We start from the raw sequence: 26,285 nt of genomic DNA, 5'->3' as shown, positions 1-26,285 counted from the left end.
GTCTAGTATGCAGTTTTATTGTAGCAGTGTTGGTCTCAGGATGCTAGAGAGACACGGTGAGGGAGGTAATATCTTTTATTGGACCAACTTCTGTTGATGAGAGAGACCATTTGAGCTACACAGAGCTCTTCATCAGGGCTGGGAAACGTACTCTGTGTGTCACAACTAAATACAAGGTGGAACAAATTGTTTCGCTAAGTAGTTAACACATATTTCAAGGGACCACTCAAGGTGAAGTGGCGAGTTAATACCTATTCAATCATAAGGGGGAAAGGAGAAAAAATGCTGGAGGGATGTTAGTGGGTTATAGATTTGTTGTAATAAGCCATAAATCCAGTGTCTGTTCAGTCCATGGTGGTTAGCCTCTAGCAAAGTTATGAATTTAAGCTCCCCTGTTCATCTTTGGAAAGTGTTGTGCAGGTGTCCTGAAGGTGAGGATGGAGGTATCAGATATGGAGCGACTGCTCTGTGAAAAATGCTCACACACAGATGATAGGGTGTTTTTGTCTTATCATTTTTCTGTGTGAGTTCACTTGAGAGCAGTGATTGTCTGGTTTTGCCCACAAAGTAGTTATTGGGTCCTGTAGTATACTGTGTTAGAATATAGATATTCAGGCCTGTCGGTAAAGACCTGTACTTTAAGAATTTAGGTGTATTCTTATCACTTGGCTAGTTAGAGGTATAAAAGAAAGAATCAAAATCACTGTCTGCCAGTGTAAGGTCCTTCTCTTACTGTGACAGTCTGGGGCCCTGTTCTTAGATTAAGGCCTTTGGCTAAGCAACAGAGGCAGCCATAAACTGGGAACCGATCGGTCACATCCTCACATTCCAAACTAGTCACATTGAAATCAGGTGCTATTGGGCTGTTAGGAATACAATCCTGTCCTGATAGTACCTATCACCTCCAGAGAAAGGGAAGTGCCTAGAAGATGTAAAAGGAAACTTAGTTTGATAGCATCCTGTCTGGCAAGAACTCACTTATCAATACTGGGATGTGAAATCCTCACTTTTGTGTTGTTTTGTCATTATAGTTCCCACTTTGTTTGTCTGTATAATCTCTGTCTGGTTCTGTGATTGTTCCTGTCTGCTGTATAATTAATTAATTAATTATTAGTATAATTAATTTTGCTGGGTGTAAACTAATTAAGGTGGTGGGATATAATTGGTTACATAATCATGTTACAATATGTTAGGATTGGTTAGTTAAATTTCAGAAAAATGATTGGTTAAGGTATAGCTAAGCCGAACTCCAGTTTTACTATATAGTCTGCAGTCAATCAGGAAGTGAGGGGGTGGGTGTGTGGGTGGGGGAGATGGGAACAGGGAATAGGGGTAAGGAAATTGCAGTCATGTTTTGCTAAAGAGGGAAATGGGAACAGGGAATGGGGGTAAGGAAATTGGAATAATGTTTTGCTAAGGGCAGGAATGGGAACAGGGACACAGGTGTAAGGCTCTCTGGTGTCAGAGCTGGGAAGGAGAATACTAAGGAAGGAAACTGGAATCATGCTTACTGGAAGTTCACCCCAATAAACATCGAATTGTTTGCACCTTTGGACTTCGGGTATTGTTGCTCTCTGTTCATGCGAGAAGGACCAGGGAAGTAAGTGGGTGAAGGAATAAGCCCCCTAACACACTGGATGAGGTACGCCATCCAGTCCAGTAGACTGCTGGAAGAAGCACCATGCATGGTCACTTATGGTCTCTGAAGAGTCACCTAAGAGCTGTTCATCTCATGGAGTCTTGGGGGGGAGAAGAAATGGAGTCCAGTGCAACACTTCAAGCACCATAAACCTCAACTACATTAGCATTTTTCAGGGTCTCCCATGGCTCTACCACCATCAGTGCAGCAGCCTCAGTGCTAGCAAAAGGTGAGAATATTAGCATAGAGAGGACACATTTTTACCACCATGTCATCTAGACCTAGTAAAAACCACCTGTGTTCTGTATACATTGAGAAAATTCCCAGAAGAGGGTAGGCCTGACTCTGATTTCACTTCACTTCACTCAGATTTAAACCAGAAAAACTTGATTGATTTCTGTGGAGTTACACTGGTACAAATGAGATCAGGATCAAAACCAAGCTCTTACTTCATTTTGAAAACTGATGTCTGGGGACCTCTGTGGAAACTTCGTTAAGGAGAGCACGAGGCTTCTTTTCCATCCCACCCTTATAGCACAAGAGTTTTCTAGCAAGTGAATGTGTGTGAGGTGCGATATAATTTGTGTTTTCTAACTGCTGTGTGCATATATTCCTCCAGAGGCCTCCAATTTCTTTCTGTTGTGCAAAATCAGCATCAACTCTTGGGTAATTTATCGCAAGTGACTAAGACACACACACACAAAGTCATTTGCTGACTAACATTTTTCAATCCAGCTTCTACCTTTGAAAACTGTGCAGCCTTTGTTGTAAGGAATAACGTATGAATCCACCCGCAGTTTCTCACACTGTTGGGCGCCTCTAATAACACGTAAGACTAAGTTATACTGCAAGGAACGTATACGAAAGCACCTACTTAGTGTGCAATACTCTAAGGACAGAAAGCTCTATGCCAGCAGCGTGAGACAGGGAAAGGGTATGTTAAAATGCAAGAGCCATTGTCTCGAGTATAAGGGAAGGACTTTTACCTTGTGAAAGCAGGTAAAGTTCATCAGTTCAGTCCATTCACTTACTTTCCACACATTGGCTCTATGAGATCATAACCAATTCAAACAAAACATTGTTTTGTTCGTTAGTCGGCAGGTCGCTTAGCCCCATCGCCATTTGAGCTATACACTTTCTGTTTGTACGCTAGGTCCACTGAGGTTGCAGCCACAAGAAAACAGGAAGTGCTTAAACACTGAGCTAGAGTGGTCTTGTGGTTAGAATTTTTTGGGGGGAGGGTTGTGGGTTCAGTCCTTGAGGGGGCCATTTAGGGATCTGGGGCAAAAATTGGGGATTGGCCCTGCTCTGAGCAGGGGGTTGGACTAGATGATCTCCTGAGGTCCCTTCCAACCCTGATATTCTATGATTCTAAGGCCTCACATAGCAAAGATGTGCTCAGCTTTATGCTTGTGAGTAGACCCACTGACTCTCCAATAATTCTCTCCAAAACACACTCCTAATGTCAAAGTGAAGCATGTATGTAAATCCTTACAGGACCAGAGCCAAAGTCACCAAGATGATGAGATCAGGTAGGCCAGTTTAATGCTACTCAAGCGGTGGTGAGACCTTCGCCAACTAGCTAGATAACAAGGGAAAGAGGCTTTCACTAACCTTAAAATTAAACACTTTAAAAAACATACTCATAGGCATAAAGTACGTGCTTTAGTATGTTAGTACATTGCTGGATTGGGACCTTACTTCCTATAAGTGATGGGCAGAATCTTAACGAGGCCCCAGGAGTATGGGTAGAATGAGGACAGAGGAGATCGGAGGTCAGCCCTGGGAAAAGTAGAAGCTCAGTGCTCACTGCAGCATGGCCTCTGATGTTTGCTGAGAGATACGTTAGCACAGTACGTTGGAGAGAATTATTTGCACTCCCCTACTACAATACCAATAGGAAAGCAACTATGTCTGCGTCTACTATTGAAATACGAGAAGGAGGAATGGTAGAAGAACTGGATGAATTTTTAGTGCTAACACAAATTAAGCCAACTGCTAGCACAGACTGGACTTCCATTTTAAAAAAAAAGGAGGTTTTTGTGGTAGCTGTGTTGGTCAGGAGCTGGTCACATTTCACCGTTGGACAGAATATTTCCAATAATACAGACTTCCTCAGCGCTCTTTTGTGGTGACAGTATTTAGAACAAGCCAGCCTCTTGGTTTATGAGGCCAACAAACTTCTGTTCCAGATTGGAACTGCTCTGCTACACAGGAAATGAGAAACCTGATACAAGAGAAAGTTCCAACAGGCAATATGAGGGCATGTCAACACTATGTCCACAGCTGCCAATGTTTGTCTATAGATCCAATTGCAAATTTCAGTGGAATATATTTTTATCTGTGTTTTCCCACTAGGTTAAAAGAAAGTCTTTCAATAATACTATTTACAGCTTTCGGTTATGAAGTCCAAAACAAACTCTCCATCTCTTTTTCAAGAAAGACAACTTCCCAATAACGCCCCCCAGTCTTTTAAAAGAGTTTTAAAGCACATAAGTACTATGCTCGAAAACAGCATTACAAGCGTAAAAAAATTAACCCCCCCAAATCCTTAAAAACAAATATTTCATAAAAAAAATAAATGCAGTTACGGTCACTAGCCTATCACATCATCTAGAAAACCCAAACACATAAAACAGTTAAGAACATGGCAATCTTACTCTGCCCACAGGATAAACATTTCTGATCCAGTATAAAGAAACATTTCATTACAACAGTTCAAGGACATGTAACTATGTGGAAAGTTTGAAAGAGCAATCATATGTTTTTGAAATAGAAGTAGTCGAAGTGGTAGACAAGACAAAATTTTGATTTGGAACTCAGTCTCATAAAAATTTCTTCACATTTTGCAGAAGACACTCTCTTTTGCTTTCAAAGCATGACAATTTTCAGGCCAAACCAATTTTCCAGACAAAAGTGGTAAGAAGACTGAAACAGGACTTTATAATGGAAATGGAATTGCAACTTTAGAGACACTGTCATCTGTCTGTAGCTAACACAATAAAACACCCCATGTCCATGATAACAGGACAAGCAAAAGCACATAGAACTAAGGGATCACTTAAGAAAAGAAATGGGAACCATCAATCAATCACTTCAAAATAAACAACAGACTTACTCCTACTGGATGATTTTGTAGCCTTTGTTATCATATAGGTATAGAGACATCCCTGCTAAGAAGGAATGTTACTGAAATAAAGGGAGAAGTCTATGCATATTCTTGTAATATTTTAAATAAAAGTTTGGAAAAACTTCACACACACACACACACACACACACACACACACACACACCCCTACCTCACTCATCACTTCACATCCAATTTGAATACACTGGCTGCTGTTGAAAAGTCAGCTTTTTAGCACAAAGTTGCAAACGTTAACTATTGACATCTGAGACACTTATCAGGTCCCCCTGCAATCTAAGACATATTTTAACTGTAATCTCTGTTTGTAAATGTTCACTTTTTAATATCCATGCAACACAAAACAGATATATAAAAATAAATTCTACCCCTAAGGAATCTCCCATGCTGTTATTTGCTTTATGTATAAGGTAAAAAGCTTCTTTTTATTGAAATTATATGTTAAATCTCTCATTAATGGAAGGAAGGGAGACCTGAACATTCCTAATTTTTGCACATCATGTGACAGGCTCTGGTATGCTTTGGAAGTTACTATATAATGAAAGATTTTTTTATTTATGTTCTGATTAAGCTCTGAACACACTTCTTGGCATTAGAAACAGAAGGCTATCAATTTTTTCTAACAGTGATTCTGACTAATGCTTAGATTCCTGTTCTATATAGCACTATGCATATGGTTTACTTTTATTATTTATAGCAGAGGTCCCCAATCTGTGGTATGTGCCCCCTATGGGGGGCACAGAGGAATGTTCTGGGGGGGTAGAGGGGCGCAGCCGGGGCCTGGACCAGCCCCCTGGGGTCAGAAAGGGAGCGCCACTCTGCTCTGCTCTTGGCCCTGACCACCAGCCCCGCACCCAAGGATTTGCTCCGCTCTCAGCCCCGTGTGCAGAGATCCATCCACCCCTGGCTGCTGGCCCCACATCCGGGCTCCTGGCTCCCGGCCCCGCACCCAGGGATCCACTCTCTGCCGCGGCTGCTGGCCCCACGCCCAGGGCCCTGGCTGCTGGCCTTGGCTCCCAGCTGAGGTTGTGCTCCCACCTCAATCCCCTTGCCCCTGTCTGTGTCCCCCCTCCCAGAGCCACGGCCCTACTCCTGGCCAGGTGGAGACAGGGGTAAGAGGGCAAGGTAAAAAGTTTGGGGACCACTGATGTATAGTCTCAAAAGACTCCTGCCACTGGCTTCTCTGTATATTTGAAACAAACCTTCTCTGATACGTAATCTCTACCTAATTATGCAAAACCTTGCTTTGGTGGGCATATATTATGTTTTCCTTTAATCTAATTTGTATGTAATCTCAAAAGTAAAAAATATATACACACACACACACACACCCTGAGGACTGGCAACACCTGCTGGCCTGACAAGCCAAGGACTATAAAGGCTGGGAGGGAGCCAGAAGGCCGGGGGGCAGCAAGGGAGAAGTCAGTCAAGGAGGGAGCTGGAGGCCTCCTAGCTGAAGGCTGACTCTGCCTGTAAAGCTTGTATATAGATGGACACTGGTGGTGGGACAACTTCACATAAATAAAGACACGGGTGTTGCACAACCCTGAAACCTCTCTGAGTCTTACTGGGGAGAGCAAGTGGGGCTCAGGAAGAGGGGCAGGTCATGAACCCTGTTACACACACACACGTTTCAACTGCTTGATAATCCAAGTGTTCCTTAGGAGCAGCAGTGTGCAGGACTGTGTTTTACATTTCACTGCACAGATTAAATATTAAACCTCAAGACAAAATGCGGGGAAGACAGGCTTATATGTTATACCTAGTTCTCCCTTTCCAAAAGCAAGGACTAAAACTGTTACAAAGTTGAAATGCAAGATTTTGCCAGGATATATTTTAACTTAGCCCAAAGTTCCTTTTACAGCTGCATTTAAACAGCTGTCTACAGCAACTATATAAAACCATTTGCGGGCTCCCTCTAACAAAGATTGCTCTTATATTAACAGGCAAGATGTAAGCACATTTTCAAAGAAATCCCTGATACAACATGGCATGTAAGATCTGCTCTTAATGCTTGATAAGGGATCATACAGACAAGTAGATGAGATCGCTGTAATCTTATTCCATGTACAGAATGCAAATGGATTATTGTGAATATTTTACCTCCATTTAAGTAAATAAAATACATTAATAAAAAGTTGAGTAAGTTTTTATCAAGTAAGAAAGTTTAATTGAAATTCCCATTTCCTTTCTTAAACACATCCTGAGTTACTGTAGGTAAGCTTCAGGGCTAAAAAGCAATACAAGGAGGGTTAAAAAAAAATACAAGAAGGGTTTAAAAAAGCAGTAAAATCTTAAATATGCTAAATGAATAATTAGCATCTCCTTTGAAATGAGCCTTACACAATTAAACAAGCTTTCTTCAGGCCATGAGAAAGGCATTCTTGGTGGTAGCAATATATACTTTCATGCCTTCAAGTATGGGATAGTTAAACCCGTGGTGCTGTGGATCAGATGGAATAATGCACCCACCAACACAGGCTATAAGGGAGAGTAGTCATACAAATCATCAAATGTATTGTTCTGCTTCCACTATCAGAGTCCAGGCCTACCAGTTGCTACAGAACAGCATTAATAGGAAGAGTTCTCTCTGTATTAGCCTTCCCTTCCTGCTACAACCCCATATTTTGGGACAAACTCAGTCCTAATACGAAGCATCAGTAGAGTACATGGGCACGGGAGTTCCACAGAGACCAAAAGGAGGTATTCCCTTGTCCCAGGCTGCAGAACAACAGCTCCCACTGACAGCAGCATCTGAGCAACTGTTAAGACTCTGGCAGTAGTCTCCAGTTTTGCTGTGCTCCTGCTCCTTGGGGGGGGGGGGGGGGGGGAAGGGAAGAGTGCAGAAGGCCAGGAACACACGGCTGTTCCTCAGATGTGTGCCTTCTCTGCGCCACTTCAGGAGAGGAGGAGCTCCTGGGAGCTGCACTTTATGGCACTCACTGAATCCAGGCCAGACACTGAATGGGCACAAAGTCTGAACCTTTGACCATTCCTACACTAAGGGAATTCTGCAGTCTTGCATTCCCAAGGAATTCATCTGTTGTGTAAAACAGGGGTAGGCAACCTATGGCATGTGTGCCAAAGGCAGCATGCGAGCTGATTTTCAGTAGCACTCACGCTGCCCAGGTCCTGGCCACCGGTCCGGGGGACTCTGCATTTTAATTTAATTTTAAATGAACCTTCTTAAACATTTTAAAAACCTTATTTACTTTACATATAACAATAGTTTAGTTATATATTATTATATATATTATAAACTTATAGAAGAAGACCTTATAAAAACATTAAAATGCATTACTGGCACACGAAACCTTAAATTAGAGTAAATAAATGAAGATTCGGCACACCAATTCTGAAAGGTTGCTGACCCCTGATGTAAAAGTATCAAACACTGTCCTTAGATGTAGCAATACCTCACACTTTTCATCTGTGGATCTCAAAGCATGTCACACACATTAAATGATTCCACCTCCCATCATCCCTGGCAGGTAGGGACTGTATGTACAATGTATGTCTTCTCCTTTCATGGGAGGAGTCTCAGCTTTGGCTTTTAGAATCATAGAATATTAGGGTTGGAAGAGACCTCAGGAAGTCATCTAGTCCAATCCCCTGCTCAAAGCAGGACCAACACCAACTAAAGCATCCCAGCCAAGGCTTTGTCAAGCTGGGCCTTAAAAACCTTTAAGGATGGAGATTCCACCACCTCCCTAGGTAACCCATTCCAGTGCTTCACCATCCTCCTAGTGAAATAGTGTTTCCTAATATCCAATCTAGACCTCCCTCACTGCAACTTGAGACCATTGCTTCTTGTTCTGTCATCTACCACCACTGAGAACAGCCGAGCTCCATCTTCTTTGGACTCCCCCCTTCAGGTAGTTGAAGGCTGCTATGAAATCCCCCCTCACTCTTCTCTTCTGCAGACTAAATAACCCCAGTTCCCTCAGCCTCTCCTCGTAAGTCATGTGCCCCAGCCTCCTAATCACTTTCGTTGACCTCTGCTGGACTCTCTCTAATTTGTCCACATCCTTTCTGTAGTGGGGGGACCAAAACTGGACGCAATACTCCAGATGTGGCCTCACCAGTGCCGAATAGAGAGGAATAATCACTTCCCTCGATCTGCTGGCAATGCTCCTACTAATGCAGCCCAATATGCCGTTAGCCTTCTTGGCAACAAGGTCACACTGTTGACTCATATCCAGCTTCTCGTCCACTGTAATCCCCAGGTTCCTTTCTGCAGAACTGCTGCTTAGCCAGTCGGTCCCCAGCCTGTAGCGGTGCATGAGATTCTTCCTTCCTAAGTGCAGGACCCTGCACTTGTCCTTGTTGAACCTCAGATTTCTTTTGGCCCAATCCTCCAATTTGTCTAGGTCACTCTGGACCCTATCCCTACCCTCCCTCGTATCTACCTCTCCTCTCAGCTTACTGTCGTCTGCGAATTTGCTGAGGGAGCAATTCATCCCATCATCCAGATCATTAAAATCATTTACTTGCTAAATCCTTCAGTGTTTATAAAAAGGTTAAGAAAAAAAAAAGTCCTCAGCTCTGCCCCAGGTGCTTTCGACAGTCCTCTCTGGCAAGGAAAGGCCTTACAATTTTGGCAGTTAATTCCACTATCTGCCACTTTTTTTTTTTTTAAAACCTGTGGCATGCCTGTTGTATTCTACATACATATACATGTATTATACAACATATATTGCTGTTAAAATTCCTGTATGGTCTGTATCCGAGAGCTGCTCTACTTTTCCCCATGTTGCCATGTTTACACATTTCATGGTCAAATTATCTCCTACTCAAAGGCTTTAAAATCTTTTGGTCCCTGCAGTTTGAGCGCTGCTCGTGGTAGAGAATTCTGTACATATAGTACACGGCAATGGCTGCACAGCTGCATTTCTCTGCTTATCTGGAGTGCCATCACGCAGGCTTTCAGGGTCTGGAAATCAGGCCATTGAGTGTCCTGCTGCACGAAGGACGTAATGGAGGAAACGTGTGACACAAATGCAGTAATATACCCACGGAGATAGGATAAAACAATGGGACATTTTAGAACAAGTTGATAATAAATATTCCATCTGTTTTGTTTTGTGGTTTTGGGTCAAAAAGATAGCGGAGATGCAGCCATGCACCAGTTCCACTGAAAAATGGGCTGCAATATATTAGTAGTTACATATTCACATCAAGGGAAGAGGAAACCCCCTGAAAATCCAACTCTACGAGTTACTCTAAATGGTGGTGGGAGGTGACCCAATGGATCCAGTGGAAAGAAAAAAGATTCCAAAATTGGATTGATATTTGAATTTGGAAGGGAGAGTACAAAGGTTTCCCACTGACCTGTATTCAGAACATGTATTTTATTTATGGAGGCAGCATCCTTGGGTGGACTGAGCACAGACACAAGAACACCAGAATTCTTATTCCATCTCTGCTGACACATTGTGACTTGCCAGAGGTAACACAAAGGGACAAAAGTTTTCAAAAAGTAGTCTCAAGTTTTGCATGCTCAACTTGTGACATTTATGGCCTAGTTTTCAGAGGTGCTGAGCACCTAAAACTCTAAAGTCAAGGGGAGCTGCAAGTCCTCATTACTTCTGAAAATAATTGGGTCCTAGCCATCTCAGCCTGGGCACTGAAATACTGAGGTACCCAAAAATCAGAGGAGAACTTTTAAAAACTGGGCTTTAGCCTATAATCCAAAAGGGTATGGACATATGGTGAGGATTAGGTAATGTTTGGAAAGTACCTTTAATGCCATGAAGTACAAAGAATCCTTATTTTAAAAACTGTCTTCTATTCTGTAGTTCTAGATAATGTACCCAAGTGTACTCAAGCTGTTGCAAAGCCCCCAACTAATTCATATCCTGGAGAAGAGCAATTTGTATTTCTCATGCCAGAAAGATCACACATTCACACAGGTGTGGCCCAGTGATGTGGGAAGGAACCCTAATCCAATGAAAAAAATAAAACTCTGCTATGTCTACCCCTTGGAATGCCACACAGCCTCTGGAAGCTTGCAGATCTCTTGTTTGGTTTCTTTTTTCGGGTGGGGTGGGGAGGGATAGATTACTGTGCAGATCTGCGCTCCCAAAATTGTGTCCATCAGTCAAGAGAAGAGCGTAACTGGAAGACAGCTGGGTGTACCCCAAGATTCAGAGCGAGTGAGTTTTACCTACTGCAAAAATTCTAGGCCAGGGGTCGGCAACCTTCGGCACGTGGCCCATCAACGTAATCTGCTGGCAGGCTGTGAGACATTTTGTTAACGTTGACCGTCCACAGACACGGCCCCCCTGCAGCTCCCAGTGGCCGTGGTTTGCCATTCCCAGCCAATGGGAGCTGCGGGAAGTGGTGCGGGCCACAGGGACGTGCTGGCTACCACTTCCCACAACTCCCATTGGCCGGGAACGGCGAACCATGACCACTGGGAGTTTCGGGGGGCCGTGCCTGTGGACAGTCAATGTAAACAAAATGTCTTGCAGCCTGCCAGCGGATTACCCTGATCGACCATGTGCTGAAGGTTGCTAACCTCTGTTTTAGGCCATACTACATAGTCGCATTCTGCAATGGATAAAAGACAGGGCAAAGAGTGGGGTGAAGGAAGAAACCCCACCTCAGAAAACCAAAACCAAGTAAAATGGTCTATAGCAAAATCTGCTAGACTGGTCTAATGCAGGAGGAAAGATCGCTTATGGTTAAGTCATGAGCCTGGGTGCTATTTTCATATCTGCCATGTACTTCCTGTGTGACCTGGGGTTAGTCATTTGCTCTTTCTGTGCTTTACTTTCCCCATCTGTAAAATGGAGAGAATGTTTTTGTTGAAAATGTAAATTCACTGATGCCTGTAAAGCATTTTAAGTTCTTCACATAGCAGGAGGTACAGTAGTGTAAAATAGCACTAATGTTATTAACAGCAGTAATCAGAGGAAACATATTCCCAGCAAGTGCCATTTTATTACTGTGCAGTCATTCCTGCCCCACCCCCGAAAAATTTGGGAACTCAATAAAAAGCTATCTGTATTGGGTAACCAGGGATGGCTCACTTGACCATTACCTGTTCTGTTTATTCCCTTTGGAGCACTTGGCATTGGCCACTGTCAGGAGACAGGATACTGGGCTAGATGGACCTTTGGTCTGACCCAGTATGGCCGTTCTTATGTATTTTAAAATCCAGACTTGAAATGCTATTGTCCCTGACCACAGAAACTAGGAACTATGAAAATCTTTGTTTTCCTAGTAAACTGCGTATTTTTAGATTAATGCCTGTATTGATTACACAGTGAAAACAATGGGAGGCCATTTGAGATCAGCCGTCCCTTTGCTAGCTGTACAGTCACACAAAATACCTGCCAAGGGTATTTCCAGTTTCATACCGATCTCCATTCTGATGGATCTCCATTGCTGGCTAACAAGAAGAACCAACAAAGCCCATTTAGTTAGGTGGCACAAACAGAGAAGACACTTCTTTCTGGAGTGAAGGCCCACCAACTGTACAAAAACCTCCATAGCAAAACCAAAACCAAAAGACAGAGTCAAGCAGAAGCGACAACACCACAAACATTCTCTTTGTATTGAGGAACCAAACATCCATTTCCTCTCTCTGCACACTACCTATGATACCTTAATAGTGGAATCAAGGCTTCAGGGGTGTTTCAGACAACGCTGGGTGAATCCGAAGCCAGCTACGCAGGCTCCAGTGCCACAATGCCTGGTGCAGACCAACAGCCTGTTCTGAACTCAACACTTGTTCTCCTGTGCTCGTTCCCTTCCCATCAGGTATAGCACAGCAGGTCAGGGAAGGTGACACACAATCACTGACCTGGCAGCAGAGGATCCAAATCAAATGGCTTTGGAGGGACCCCTAGATATCTCCTTACGCCGGCTGTGAGTTCTCTACCACCACAGCTTGCTTGTCCACAACAGGTGAATGGTGCTCTACAGCGTAACACTAACCAGTGCTGCTAAAAATTAAACAACTTTCAAAACTATGACCCTGTTAAAAAAGAGAACACCTGAAAAACAGTTTGCATGTGGTATGATCTTCCAGTGCCAATATGCAAATATATGCTTTGAGACAGAAAACTATTAAATCGTTTAGCATTTCCGTACAGCTGGTCACCACCTGTAGGACTCTGAGCTCTCAGGTGTGGTAATACCTGATTGTTTCTATGTATTTGGGCAACATCCAGTTTTTTGTAGGAACCTGCAATTCTCCACCTGGGATGTTGACAATTACCCACCTTGCAGGGTACAGCCTTTACAAGTTACAACACTTTTCAAAAGTTCATATATTCTAGCTTTTTAAACCGGACTTCATTACGGACATATACAGAAGTGTTTTAAGTTAGGCAGGATTCGTACCATATTTATCCAGTGAATATTTAAACAAAGGACTCTCCTAAGAGCAATTACCAATATCTCACAGAACCTGTCTTCAGTGCTGCAGAACAACCAGCAAGCCATAATTCTTCCTGAAAGAACTCCCCCACCATAAACAGGAACGCAGTGGAGACAACTACAGACACCTTTCGAAAATCTGCAGACACACATGCACACAGAGCACCATGGATGGCAGGGAGAAGAGATACTTTCTAACAAAATTAGATATTCCAGTGGATTTGATGAAAATCAATCAGAACTCGCAGCAGGGTAAAGACTGAACTTCTCTTCATTGCAGTGTCATTAAACTTCTTACCTGTAGCACTGTGGCGTTCCAGATTGGATTGAAATTTTGATCTCCGTGAACTAACATGGCTTTCTGTCTTTCCAGTTTTGCAATTTGGTTAGTTCCTCCTTTGAGTTAAATGCTGGGCCCTCAGGTGAGCACATATCGCTGCCTCTCTAAAGGAAAATTCACCTCCAGCTACACATTGTTAACTCCCAGCTATTTCTGACAGGGAGGAGGGAAGCAAAGTTCAGGAAGTATTTGTGCTGGTTTTAACAGACTAACCTCAGGTCTCTAAACAGAGTTCCTTTTGTTCTTGACCTACCAACCTCTCTGATAACAAATGTGTGAGCTAATGCATTTTTCCCTGCCATTTTACAGATTCATGTGACTTTCAAAAATTATTCCCTTCCTTCCCACTTAAAAAAAAGCCACTAAACAAAGACTTGATTCAAGGTGCGCACAATTTCTCTTTCTTCCCAGCACATGACATTCCATATTGAGATTTTGTTTTTGTATTGAAAGGAAGAGCACATCTGCCTCACTCACTGTTTAAAGCACTCTACAATTGATCTGGGGCACATCCATTCCCAGACTACTTCTCTCTCTCTCTCACACACACACACACACACACACACGCGACTAGGAATATTACTTTGCTATAAAGGACACAGAACTGAAAAAAAAAATTAGACACAAATACCTTTCCTAGGCCTATAAATAATAAGGGGAATGAGGCTTGTAGAAAAGGAGTACTTGTGGCACCTTAGAGACTAACCAATTTATTTGAGCATAAGCTTTCGTGAGCTACAGCTCACTTCATCAAGCGAGCTGTAGCTCACGAAAGCTTATGCTCAAATAAATTGGTTAGCCTCTAAGGTGCCACAAGTACTCCTTTTCTTTTTGCGAATACAGACTAACATGGCTGCTACTCTGAAACCTGTCATTATGAAGTGTGTAACTTTTGGCAAAAGTTCATTTTTTTGGGTTGATAATTACCATAAGCTGTTAATAAAGAACCAAAATGTCATGACAAACAAAAGTAAATGGGTTTATGCAGCCCTAATGACATGACTTATTTCTCATTTCTCTAGATGGTCTTCTCAGATGGTCAGGGAACATCATGATCATCTAATCTGACCTTCTGCACATTGCAGGATCCAGAACCTCACCCATTCACTCATGTAATAGACCCCTAACCTCTGGCTGAGTTACTGAAGTCCTCAAAGCATGATTTAAAGACCTCAAGTTAGAGAATCCACCATTTACTCTAGTTTAAACCAGCCAAGTAACCCGGGCCCCATGCTGCAAGGGAAAGCGACAGATAGAAGGGATGTTTCTTACATCACCTGTGACACCTAATAATTTTTTAAAGAGTTAAAACAAAAAAATTCCCCTCTATTGAAATTTTTCTTTATACCCTCCTAACAAGGAAGGGCAGCACAAGACGCAACAAAGCTCATTAGGAACTTCTCTCTGACAATTATGCTACATGGGAAGTGCTTAGGTACTGTTTCTCCAGGTTTTCTAGAGCCCTCATTATTGAAACACGTTAAGGCCCCTTGATCTCAGATCAGGATCTCTCTGAAAATATAAGGTTTGAGGGTGCAGAATTCCCAAACTTGAAGTTCCTCTTTTTAAACCATCTCTTGACGTTTCCCTTGGCTTTCTGGCTTCAAATGAACCCACTGCCGTACCCCTCCATGCTGAGGGCTATGGTATTCTGCAGCTATTTGTCATCAGGACTTCAGGAGGGAAGGTGTTAGGTATATTTCAAAGGAACACATTGTAATTTTTAAAAGCTACATGTGTAAGTGTTCTTTTACATTAAATTGTGAGCAACTTGAGGATGGGAGAACCACACCCCCTCCATACAGTGCTTGGCACACCACAATGGTCAATACTAATAATGACAGAAATAGTATTTAGCCTTCTTAATCACACAAGTGCTCCATGCCTCTGGTAGCACACATCCATTTATTTTTAATATCTTTAATACTGAAGAACAGATTGTTTGTATCGCCAGAGGTGAGGTGAATGAAAGCTTGGTTGACATGGATAAGAACAACCTACAAGCCATAATTCTTCCTAAAGAACTCCCCCACACAAACAGGAACACAGTGGAGAGAACTACAAAGACACCTTTTCAAAAATCTGCAGACTGGTGCCTCGCTGCCCTTTGTGCCTTTGAAAATTTCTCTAATGTGCAAGGTCTTCAGAGCAGCCACATTCAAAAACATTCATGGCCAGATTTGATTTTGGCCCTCGGAGAACAAACACACACACACTCCACTCTAATAAGCAAGCACCAAAAGGGAAGTGTTTAAACTAAATCATAGAACCTAGGTTTAGAAGTGACCACAAGGGTCACCACCTGCCAAGATGCGGGATTTATTGTGTCTAAATGTTCCTCCTTCCATCCAAAGTGAAGCTTACCCAGTTTTCACACATTCGGGGTTACATTTATTTATAAAAAACATCTCCAATTGTCACAATGGCATTCACCCTCGTACAGAAATAGAATTCTCTACTGGACTCTCTTCATATGTTTATTCACCTCCTGGACCTTCTTCTAGGAACCTCTTCACAAAGGCTCTACCCAAGAACAAAAAAAAATCTCAGTCGTGGGTTACCCAGAGCTTTGCTGGAAATGGGAGGGATGATGAGATCCCTTCTATGACATTTTTACTCCTGGCACTCTCAGTGCTCTCTCTGAAGTGACAGGGAAATCCCGAGTTTTTCCTCTAACTCAGCTGCCACCAGAAATGATTCTGCCTTTTGCATCCACTACCACTGCTTTGCTCATCAAAAATGCCATCAGCTCTTGAAGGTCCAACCTCTGTTGAAGTGGCCACTCCCTTAAACAAGATGCTTGACCCACCCAGAGTTGCAGCCTTGTTGATGCTAACTACTCCCAGCGTCATTGGTTTGTTCGAGGTGGTGCACTGGGTCCCAGCTTTTCTAGTTTCCCATCCATTGTATTCAGAGTTGAAGATAATAATTCCATCTCATTTCCTAAAGTCTGAAGTTTGTTTTCTAAACTCTTTGCATCCTGTTTTGCTCCAGATAAGACCCTGACAAACTCCCAGACCAAGGGCTCTTTGGCAGGCAGCAAAACAGTCCTGCTGCACTGTCATCTATGAAAAAGAAGCACATATTTTTAAAAGCCACTATTTTCCTTTATTTCCCCTCCTTCCCTTTTCTTTAAGGAATATCAGCATCTATGTTGGGCAATTTTGTAACAAACAAAACGAAAAATCTATATTACCCATTCAAACTGATTTAAGGATCCAAACAAAGGGCTTGCACCAATGTAACAATTAAATTTAGAAACTGGATTTAGTTAAGTCAGTACAATTTCTATGTCTACGCTAGCCTTTATGAACATGAGACACCTAAGTAAGTATGATTTACTGGATTTCACCATTACTGTCTTTATACAGTGACAAAGGTACATGAAGATGGCATACAGGACTTTGGCATTATCGAGAGAGCTAGTCACTTGGCCAAACACAAAAAAGTATCATTCAGAAGCCTCCAGCCACCCAGGAGATTCCAAATTCAGCAATTATTTATACTACAAAAAAATTAAATAGGAATTTACATTTCCTTCAGTTAGAACAAGACAGGCTTCTGTTCACTCTGCTGGGATGAAAAGAGAGGTTCTTTTATAGATGATATTTGTTTTCCATCAGGAATCTTTGTTTTTAACTCTTTTTGCAGAGATACAGAATCACTGTTGCTACCAGATAAAAGGAAGCATTTATACACCTTCAGAGGAATAATACAAATATTCTAGGAAACCATGTATCTACAGTATAAATCCACAGTGTAAAAACAACAACATATTTCAGGGGGTGGTGGGAGTAAACTGAACAATAAACTAAACAAAAATCCTTCGTTAAACTGGAATTCAGATTATAAATATATGGAATATACTTCAGGTGGGAAATTGTACAATGTAGTTTTGGTTTTTTGGCTTTTTTAAATCCACAAGATTTCCTGAAAACCAGGAAATTGAAAAGTGGAAACTGTACAACACTGTCTCACTGGGGCATCACTTGGGTTCACCGCCTATTGGGCCCAAACCTTGGAGCCTTCAGTGCTCCTGCTTCATGCCATCAGCTCCCTGCAGCGAGTCCACCTGAGGTAGACACCTGCGGGAGACTTCCACACCCAAAGGGAACAATACACACCAACTTCCTTGATCTGGAGTGACTCTCAGCCAGTACTGTAAAAGCAGGAGGGTTTATTAGATGTCTGGAACACAGCGTAGAAAGTCCTTAGTTACCATAAAGAACAGAACGTTTAAAAACAGTAACCATGAAACCAATTAAAATTCTATCAGTTACATGTTTAAATGTTTACATGGGGAACTACAGGTGCGGGGGAGGGAAGGGAGTGCTGCCAGCCCTGCGGCACGCCCAGAGATCCCCGCTGCTGCCAGCCCCATGGCATGCCCAGGGGTCTCAGCTGCCACATGGTATCCCAGCACACACGGGGATCCCCGCTGCTGCAGGGAAGCACCCCAGGTGCATGGGCCCAGCAGGATCCCGGGAGGAGTTTAACCATTAACAGAAACCGATAAGTATCAAGCTTGTTGGTTAACCGGTTAACTGATTGAACTCTTATATCCCTAGTTATAACATAGTCCATTTGGGTTAGTCCCTAGCCCTCTGACCCCTCCTTAAGCCCAGTCCAGAATCTTCTCTCCTGCCTCCAGCAGCCCACACTTAACAACCCCACCTGGACACTCCCCAGCCCTTTGCTCCCCAGCTGATCATACCCAGTTGGCTTCCTAAGGAGGGTGGGCCATCCATGGTCATTTGTTGCTAGGTGCCAAATGTCCGGACAATTGAAGTGGCCATTGTCTTCTAGGAGTCTCCATGGGCATAGGGCCTGGGCAGCTAACTTTTTTATCAGAAAGTATCCAAGTGTCACAGCTGGTTGACAGCTAGCTGTCAATGGCTATGTCTAGACTTGGATTTTCAGACCCTAACAAGTGCAGCTCCATCAGGTAATTCCAGCAGAAGCTGGGGTGTAGATAAGGCTCAGACAACTTTATGGACATGTCACAATTTGTTCAGAGCAAGGTTAGAGGACATGGTAGTGAAGAAAACCCAGAGCCCTCCTAAGTTTTATCTATGCTATACCTTCCTCTTGTCTCGCCATTGGTCAAAAAGCATAAAATAGACAAGGCCTTATGTGCATGTCTACACGACACACACACACACAACCAATGGCAGCAAGTCTCAGATTTCAGGTCAACTGACTCTGACTTGCGCTATGGGCTAAAAATAGAAAGGATAGATGCTGCTGCTCGGGCTGGAGCCAGGCTGTGAAACAGGTCAAGAAGGGTGGGTCTCAGAGCCCACCTCCAGCCAGAGCGCTGTTCCGTGTAAGCTGTGAGCATGTGCGTGCGCACAGAGATCCTAAACCCTGCACACACGGCGAAACATCGTGCATACAAAAATTTGCACAGAAGCACAACAATTTGCACAGAAGAATTTTTTTGTGCACACGGCCTGTCAAAAATTAGAGGGAACATTGAGCCAGAGTGGGAGCATTTTTTTTATTATTTTTAGCCCCCGTAGCATTAGCCTGAGCCAGTTGACCTGGGCTCTGGGATTTGTGGCTCAAGGTGGTTTTTTGATAGTGTAGACATATGTATACCGGCATTTCACCCAAGGACACCTTGAGTATTGTCCACCTTAGTTTACTAAGTAGATTGTAGATAGCCTAGCTTCACAGATAAAGAAGATGTAAGATGATGGATAACAAAATGGCCACTGCTGTTGTAAAAAGCTGTTGTAAAATGAGGGCGTTTGGACGGGTCTGGGTGTATTTAAAGTGCAGTACTTTGCACTGTTCTAGCTCCTTCCATGGCAAGAGAGCAACATGTTTAAAAACATCAATTTATCCTCGCCAGAGGAGTGGTGTTTCTCCTTCATAGATCAGGAAAATTCAAAGTACAGAATAAAGAATACGACGACACTGCAATAAAAGACACGTGGCATGACTTTGGCTGGCCCAGGTCAGTGGGCTTGGGCTGTGGGGTTATAATAAAGTTGCACTGAAGATGTCTGGGGCCTGGGCTGGAGTTGGGCTCTGAGACCGCACAAGGGGGCAGGGTCTCAGAGACACTCTCCAACCCAAGCCCAAAATGTCTACATTGTTATTTTTAGCCCCACAACCTCAGCGCCACTAGCCTGAGTCAGCTGACGTAGGCTCCGATGGTGCTGTGGATTTTTAATTGCAGTTTAGACATACCCTAAGGGGGTTTCCTAAAGTCTATGGTAGAGACAGGATTAGACCCAGATCTGACTTCTAGTTCTGTGCCTTAAAGTAAGGAAAAGATTTCCAAAAAAATAGATACATTCAAAAAGGATCAAAGTTGAATCTGAAAGCCAAAAGATAATTCAGGATAACACCTCTTTGAAAAAGGGGGTCTTACAACACCAACTCCTTCATGTAGCTATATACTCCAATTTTAAAGTGTTAAAACAAACCCACCCTGCTGCCAACACCAATAGTATTTAGATGACAAGTAAGCCTGCAGTTAGAAGAGACTATATCTCAGAGAAAATGTCTGCCCTGGCAGAATTCCTAGATACAGATCTGAACAGCTTCTGTGATCAGATTTCATTATTTTTAAAGCAAATTCCTCTACATGATGTAGACATTGCTTGTAACATCAGCCTTCATGTATAGAACATTTCTCACAGTGCGGGTGATAACTACGGCAGGTCTTTCAAATCTTCACCTCGCTGGCAGGAAATGACTTACTGGAATCATTCAAAAAGTGCAGAGCTAAGCACTGATCAGGAAGAGAGAGAGAGACACTGTCAAATTCTCTCTCTCTCTCTTTCAAATAAGACTCCCACCTCCCATGATACCAACACTCCCTGATACTTCATGCACAAGAATGACTAGTAATATCTTGTGAATTTACTCCTACGAGAAACAGCCTAAAATACATTTATCTTATTGAACAAAGCAGACTAGAGCTACATGTGCTTTAAATTCATAGTGCGAGTGTGGCATGATTTCCACCAGGTGTGGAGAGGTTAGCCCTAGCTCCAGTTGCGCAGAGTTGGCCGGGGGGTCTCTGAAACCTCTAGCTCACTGGCATTGCGCCAGGGGATATTCTGACCATTGTCCAGCCTGGTTTATAAAACAATCTACATAGCCCAACAGTTGTGTAGATCTCCAAGTGGCTTGTGCTCCTCTCTCCCAGGGCAGAGACCACCAATCACACGGGTGTAGCTGGATCAGCGGATGAACAGAATGCACGATATTTGGAGGAGGAAGAAAATGATACTATTTAGAAAACTAGCTTGAAATCACTAAAGGCTGAGGCCAGGGCCCTCTAAGACATGGACTCCAGGAATTATCTGCACCCTCCTGACACTCCATTTCCACTAGGCAGCATAGCCCAGAGAGGACAGAAAATGTACAGAATTTTAGTTGTAAGTTTCTCCTGGCTGGGATTACCTTTATATACCCACTTGTACAGCACCCAGCATGACAAGGCATCAGATCCTAATGGGGGCCTTTGGCTGCTACTGCAATTTAAATAATACAAATCTTATTTTAAGAAGTGGAAGAGACGCAGGAATTATGCAGCACTGCCCCAGCCTTTTCCCCTTCACCATTCCCCTCTGTTCGGTCAATACTTCTTTGGCTTTATTTATTAAAATTAAGTTGAATAGCAATGAGGTTTCCAACTTTTCACTGTTTGTGTACCATGGATGTAGGCATTTTAAATGCACATCTACACTCACAGGTTGTCACTGAGAAGCGGGAGCTTTGGGCAGCTGGGCAGTGGCAGATGAGGCTTTGGGCACCTAGGAGGGGCATTTTTTGTTTCATGGATGCAGTACAAACTTTGGATTCTGATAAGGGTACACATATCAGTTTGTCTCTCTATTTTGGGAAAGGGCCAAGGATGACAAATTTGAAGGGGGAGGGACCAAGGGCTTGAATTCCTCGATCCCAACTAGAATCACTAAGTGCTACTGCACCTTTCCCCCCACATTCCCAGCCATGAAAGGAGAACACTAGCTTGATGTTTCTGCTAAGGCGTGCAGAAATGAAATAGTTAAAATCACATTTTAAAGTGGTGGATCTTAGGCTTCAGATTCAACAGTAGAATTCCCACCTCTGAGTGATTGCCACAGGCTGGATACAGGCTCAGGCAGGCAGTCCTACATCACCATTACAGTGTTCCCATTTGGAAGGTTTTCTTTGCAACCTTAAAGGATGTAGATTTCTCTCCCCACCCCTTCATCCCACAAAAGCTTAGATTCTGGAGAACAAGTTTGGCATAACCATACAATTACACATCCACTCAGACGGCTGCATAACCACAAACATACACCGGGTCCTGCTGCCTAGAGGGCTTGGTGAAAGCAATCATTATCAACCACATTGTTGCACTGCAAATTTCTTTTGCTAACCTGAACTTTGTGGCCTTGTCTGCACTGAACAATTTTACTGTGCTAAGAAACATTTATTTCATTTCATCCGACTGAAATGCAGCTGGCTTTCACAAACAGAAGTGCTTTGATAGAGAGCCCAAGGGCTAAAGAAATATTACCAACAGACCTTGGTTTTTCAGGGCTCAATAATAACTGAGACTGCATTGTTCCAATGCCAGTGTAAACACAACTCCATCACTAGAGCTCCTAGGCACTAGTGTAATACAAATAACCACAGGGCCAGTAGTTGGAAGGGACAACATCTATTTGTAAAAATTTCACATCATGCATCAATTAGCACGTCTTACTTTCATTGATCAATAGTTTGAACAAACTAAAGAGCTCACAGACTTTTTGCTGTTCTAATTTTGAACCATTTAAAATCATCTATTCGGTTTCATCATCTCTGAAAAACATTGCATTGATTGGCCGGCCGAGGGCAATGCTGCCAATGCAGTTCTCAGCACCTCTAGTATGATGCACATTTGAACTTTCTGGTTAGCATTTTTTCCTTTGGCAATTTAACACAGGTCACACTCTGTCTTATCTCAGGTTGACAGAAAGTTTAGCTGCTCCCCCTGGCTGCCCTACTTGGTAGCTACCAAAAGGGCTCTAGGCCGGGGTCGGCAACCTTTCAGAAGTGGTGTGCCAAGTCTTCATTTATTCACTCTAATTTAAGGTTTCACGTGCCAGTAATGCATTTTAACGTTTTTAGAAGGTCTCTTTCTATAAGTCTTTAATATATAACTAAACTATTGTTGTATGTAAACTAAATAAGGTTGTTAAAATGTTTAAGAAGCTTCATTTAAAATTAAAATTAAAATGCAGAGCCCCCCGGACCAGTGGCAGCATGAGTGCCACTGAAAATCAGCTCCCGTGCTGCCTTTGGCTGGTGAGCTGAAAATCAGCTCCCTGCTCTAGATCTTACCATATTTCTTCCAAATCAAAATATCCCTGAGATTATAAATGCTAATATACTCACTGTCTCCCCATCTCACCTGAGTATTGCAAGGATACAGTCAGCCTTGCCGGGCGTGCTCATTCTCTCCCCTACTCACTCTCGTCTCTCTACCCCCTGGGTCAGATCCCTAGTGTCCCTGATTTTGCAGTCATTTCAGGTGACTCCGCCTCCCTGTTCCACAACCCGGCCAAGCAAGGCAAGCCTTCCATCAGGAGGCAGGGAAGAGAGAGATTCTCCAAATGCCCTTTAGCGCAAATCAGGGCACAACAGGCTCAACAAACTCACCTCTTCCACAGAGCCGTTTATGTTTCTGTGCACTTCAAGGCTCTTACTTTTGAGGGCGGCTTCACCTTCCTTACTGCAGGGAGGAGACAACTGTCATTCCCACCATTCTACTAAGAAGTTAATGGAGAGGAGGTAGAAGGTCACGTTTGGAAGAACTAGAAACAGACCCCTGGTGTCTAACATGACAAGCTCAAGCCTCATCCACAGTGCATTTCAGAATGAACGTACCGAATCTATGCAGTGGGTTATCCTTTCTAATTCCTAGACAACACTTTGCTCCTGAAATAGAACCGAAGAATCCTGACAACCAATGTCCTTCTCTAATCACAAGACAACCCTCCCCAATCCAACGCAGGAATTGTCAACCCCCATATTCTACTCCAGTCTAGCAATAGTTATGTAACCAACTGGCAAAATATTTTGTGTCTCACTTTGGAGGCCAGTTCACACAAAGACCACTATTCTTTTAAACTCAAGTAGTAGAGCTCTGTGCTGCGGATCTGAAGGTCCTGAGTTCAAACCCTGCTGATGATGTGTGTGGAGAAGCCGCACACCCACACAACACAGAATTTGTTTTTCCAGTTTTCTATTTACTCAGTTGGGTTATTTAATTCATGAATGAAAAAAAAAACATTCTTAAAATAGGCTTTTCAAACATAATTTGTCAATTATGGTGTATGATGTGCAAGAAAACTCATATTTCACATTTCAGTTTTGTCTGTGACACACTGGCAGGTTTGAAAGTTCAGAGGTATGCTTGAACCTCCAGTCACGAGGAGCAGATGAAGCAGTTTTGCTACGCTCTTCTCTGCGTCTTTGCCAGCCAGCAATCTGGCAGGATTTGTGTGGGTTGCTACAGTTACAGAAATATCAAATCTCCTCTAGATAAGAAATGAAAACTTTACATTTCCCCCTATCTTCTACCCTTCTTTCCTCCTCCTCCCTTCCACCCATCCACTTTCCTAACCCAAGCCTCTCTCCACATTGTTATGACTATTGCAACACAAATTGGTCAAGTTGTAACAGGGCGTTTGGCCTTCTAAAGGTGACCTGCAAAGTGCAAACAGTCGGGCTGAGGCCCTTTTGGGTGCTTTTTTATGTTGCTCTGGAAAGATCCAACAGGTCCTTCCCCCTCTACAACGAAAACAGATTTAAAAAAGAGACAAACTTTTTAACATTACAGATCAGGGGTGGGCAAATTATGCCCCGGGAGCCGCATCCTGCCCTTCAGACATTTTAATCCGGCCCTCGAGCTCCCGCCGGGGAGCAGGGTCCAAGGCTTGCCCCGCTCCAGTGCCTGGCCAGGAAGTGGGGTCAGGGTTGGCCCTGCTCCGTGTGGCTCCTGAAAGCAGCGGTATGTCCCCCCTCTGGCTCCTACGCGTAGGGACAGTCAGGGGGCTCTGCACACTGTCCCCGCCCCAAGCAGCTCCCATTGGCCGGGAACCACGCCCCGTGGGAGCTGCAGGGGCAGTTCCTGCAGACGGGGCAATGCGCAGAGCCACCTGGCCATGCCTCTGCATAGGTGCTGGAGTGGGGACATGCCGCTGCTTCCGGGAGCTGCTTGAGGTAAGCGCTGCCTGGAGCCTGAACCCCTGTCCCTCTCCCAGGCCCCAACCCCTGCCCCAGCCCTGATCCCTCTCCCGCCCTCCAAACCCCTTAGTCCCAGCCCGGAGCCCCCTCAGGCACTCCAACCCCTCATCCCTAGCCCCACTCCAGAGCCCGCACCCCCAGCCAGAGCCCTCATCCGCTCCCCACACCCCAACCCCCAATTTCATGAGCATTCATGGCCCTCCATACAATTTCCATACCCAGATGTGGCCCTCAGGCCAAAAAGTATGCCCACCCCTGTTACAGATTCAGGTCTTCCCTACCATATGTAAGGGGACTATTGTCCCCTTACTAACATTCAGTGGGGGTGTTTTGGTTGGCTAGCTCCCAGTACTAAAAGAAAGCGGAAGGTTCAACGGGAAATCAGGACCCTGAGACTGACAGTCCCCAGGAACAATGGGGACAGGCCAATGCTCCAGGTCAGCCTGACTGACAGAGCGGGCAGGCTACTCAGGGAGTCAGGAGGGTCCCATCCTCCGTGTGAGCTGGAATTGGAATTGTCAGGGAAGCATGCAGTGCAGAGAGAGCACCCTGAAGTGGGGACACCATAGCCCAGGGATGGGCAAACTTTTTGGCCTGAGGGCCACATCTGGGTATGGAAATTGTATGGCGCGCCATGAATGCTCACAGTTCCCGGCCAATGGAAGCTGTCAGGGCGGCGCTTGGGGCAGGGGCAGTGTGCGAAGCCCCCTGGCTGCCCGCATGCATAGGAGCCAGAGGGGGGAATATGCCACTGCTTCTGGGAGCCGTGCAGAGCAGGGCAAGCCCCGAACCCCGCTCCCCAGCAGGAGCTTGAAGACCAGATTAAAGCATCTGAAGGGTCGGATGCAGCCCCCAGGCCATAGGTTGCCCACCCCTGCCCTAAGTGACTGCGACAAGGTTGGGGGTCAAGCCCCCTGGGAATCCTCGGCCCAGCCTTGTTGGGGTTACAAGGACTCTGCCACATAGGAGAGGAGGCCTTTGGATAAAGGGAGTGGGAGCGAGGACTCTGATCCTTTTGCTAGCCCACTTCATCGGGGTATTGTATAAGCCAGGAAAGGTCCCCACAATAGCGGGACCGTTCCCCCGCTTACGCATAGAAGAGGAAGAACTATGAGAATTATGATATCACAAGTAAGAAGAGTATAGAACAACCACCTTATTAACAAAAAGGGAAGAAGTTTTTATTCAGACTATTTATAACTTTTGTTTACACCTATTTAATTCAAACATTTGGGAAGAAAGATTTTTTTTTAAGGACTCAGACGAAGGGGAAGAAGTACTAAGGGCAGGAAGAGTGTGATGCTTATTAAATCCTCCAATAAAATTAGGGAAATATAAAATAAGCAAGAGATTAGGGTATATTTTAAAGAGTTTTCCTGACTCCTTTGTGCATCATAGAGGACGAAAAGCGGGACATTTTATTCCTTTGCAGGTCACCTGTAAGAAATTTCTTCTGAAACCAGACCTCTGACAACTGAGAACAAGGGAAACTAGATGTTACCCATCTCCCTTTGCCCAGCTTAAGGACA

General features: G+C 43.9%; 1 protein-coding gene across 6 annotated transcripts in view; it reads right to left on the bottom strand.

Moving 5' to 3' along the window:
- Nucleotides 1-26,285, bottom strand: part of RAB11FIP3 (RAB11 family interacting protein 3) — a 180,280-nt gene that overhangs the window by 45,277 nt on the left and 108,718 nt on the right. The window contains exon 1 of one of the 6 annotated variants that reach the window (XM_048866371.2): nucleotides 13,471-13,654. The exons of 4 other annotated variants lie outside the window; for them this stretch is intronic. In XM_048866371.2, coding sequence (XP_048722328.1) covers nucleotides 13,471-13,527 — 57 coding nt within the window. In that variant the 5' untranslated portion in view covers nucleotides 13,528-13,654. Of the gene's footprint in view, nucleotides 1-12,594; nucleotides 12,695-13,470; nucleotides 13,655-26,285 lie in introns of those variants that run through there. One more of the 6 variants, XM_048866373.2, reaches the window with a different exon arrangement.

The sequence above is a fragment of the Caretta caretta genome, chromosome 10 (assembly GCF_965140235.1).
Source record: "Caretta caretta isolate rCarCar2 chromosome 10, rCarCar1.hap1, whole genome shotgun sequence".
Classification (NCBI taxonomy): Eukaryota; Metazoa; Chordata; order Testudines; family Cheloniidae; genus Caretta; species Caretta caretta.
Note: the sequence above shows the minus strand (reverse complement) of the source record. Positions and strands in the feature narration are given on the sequence as shown.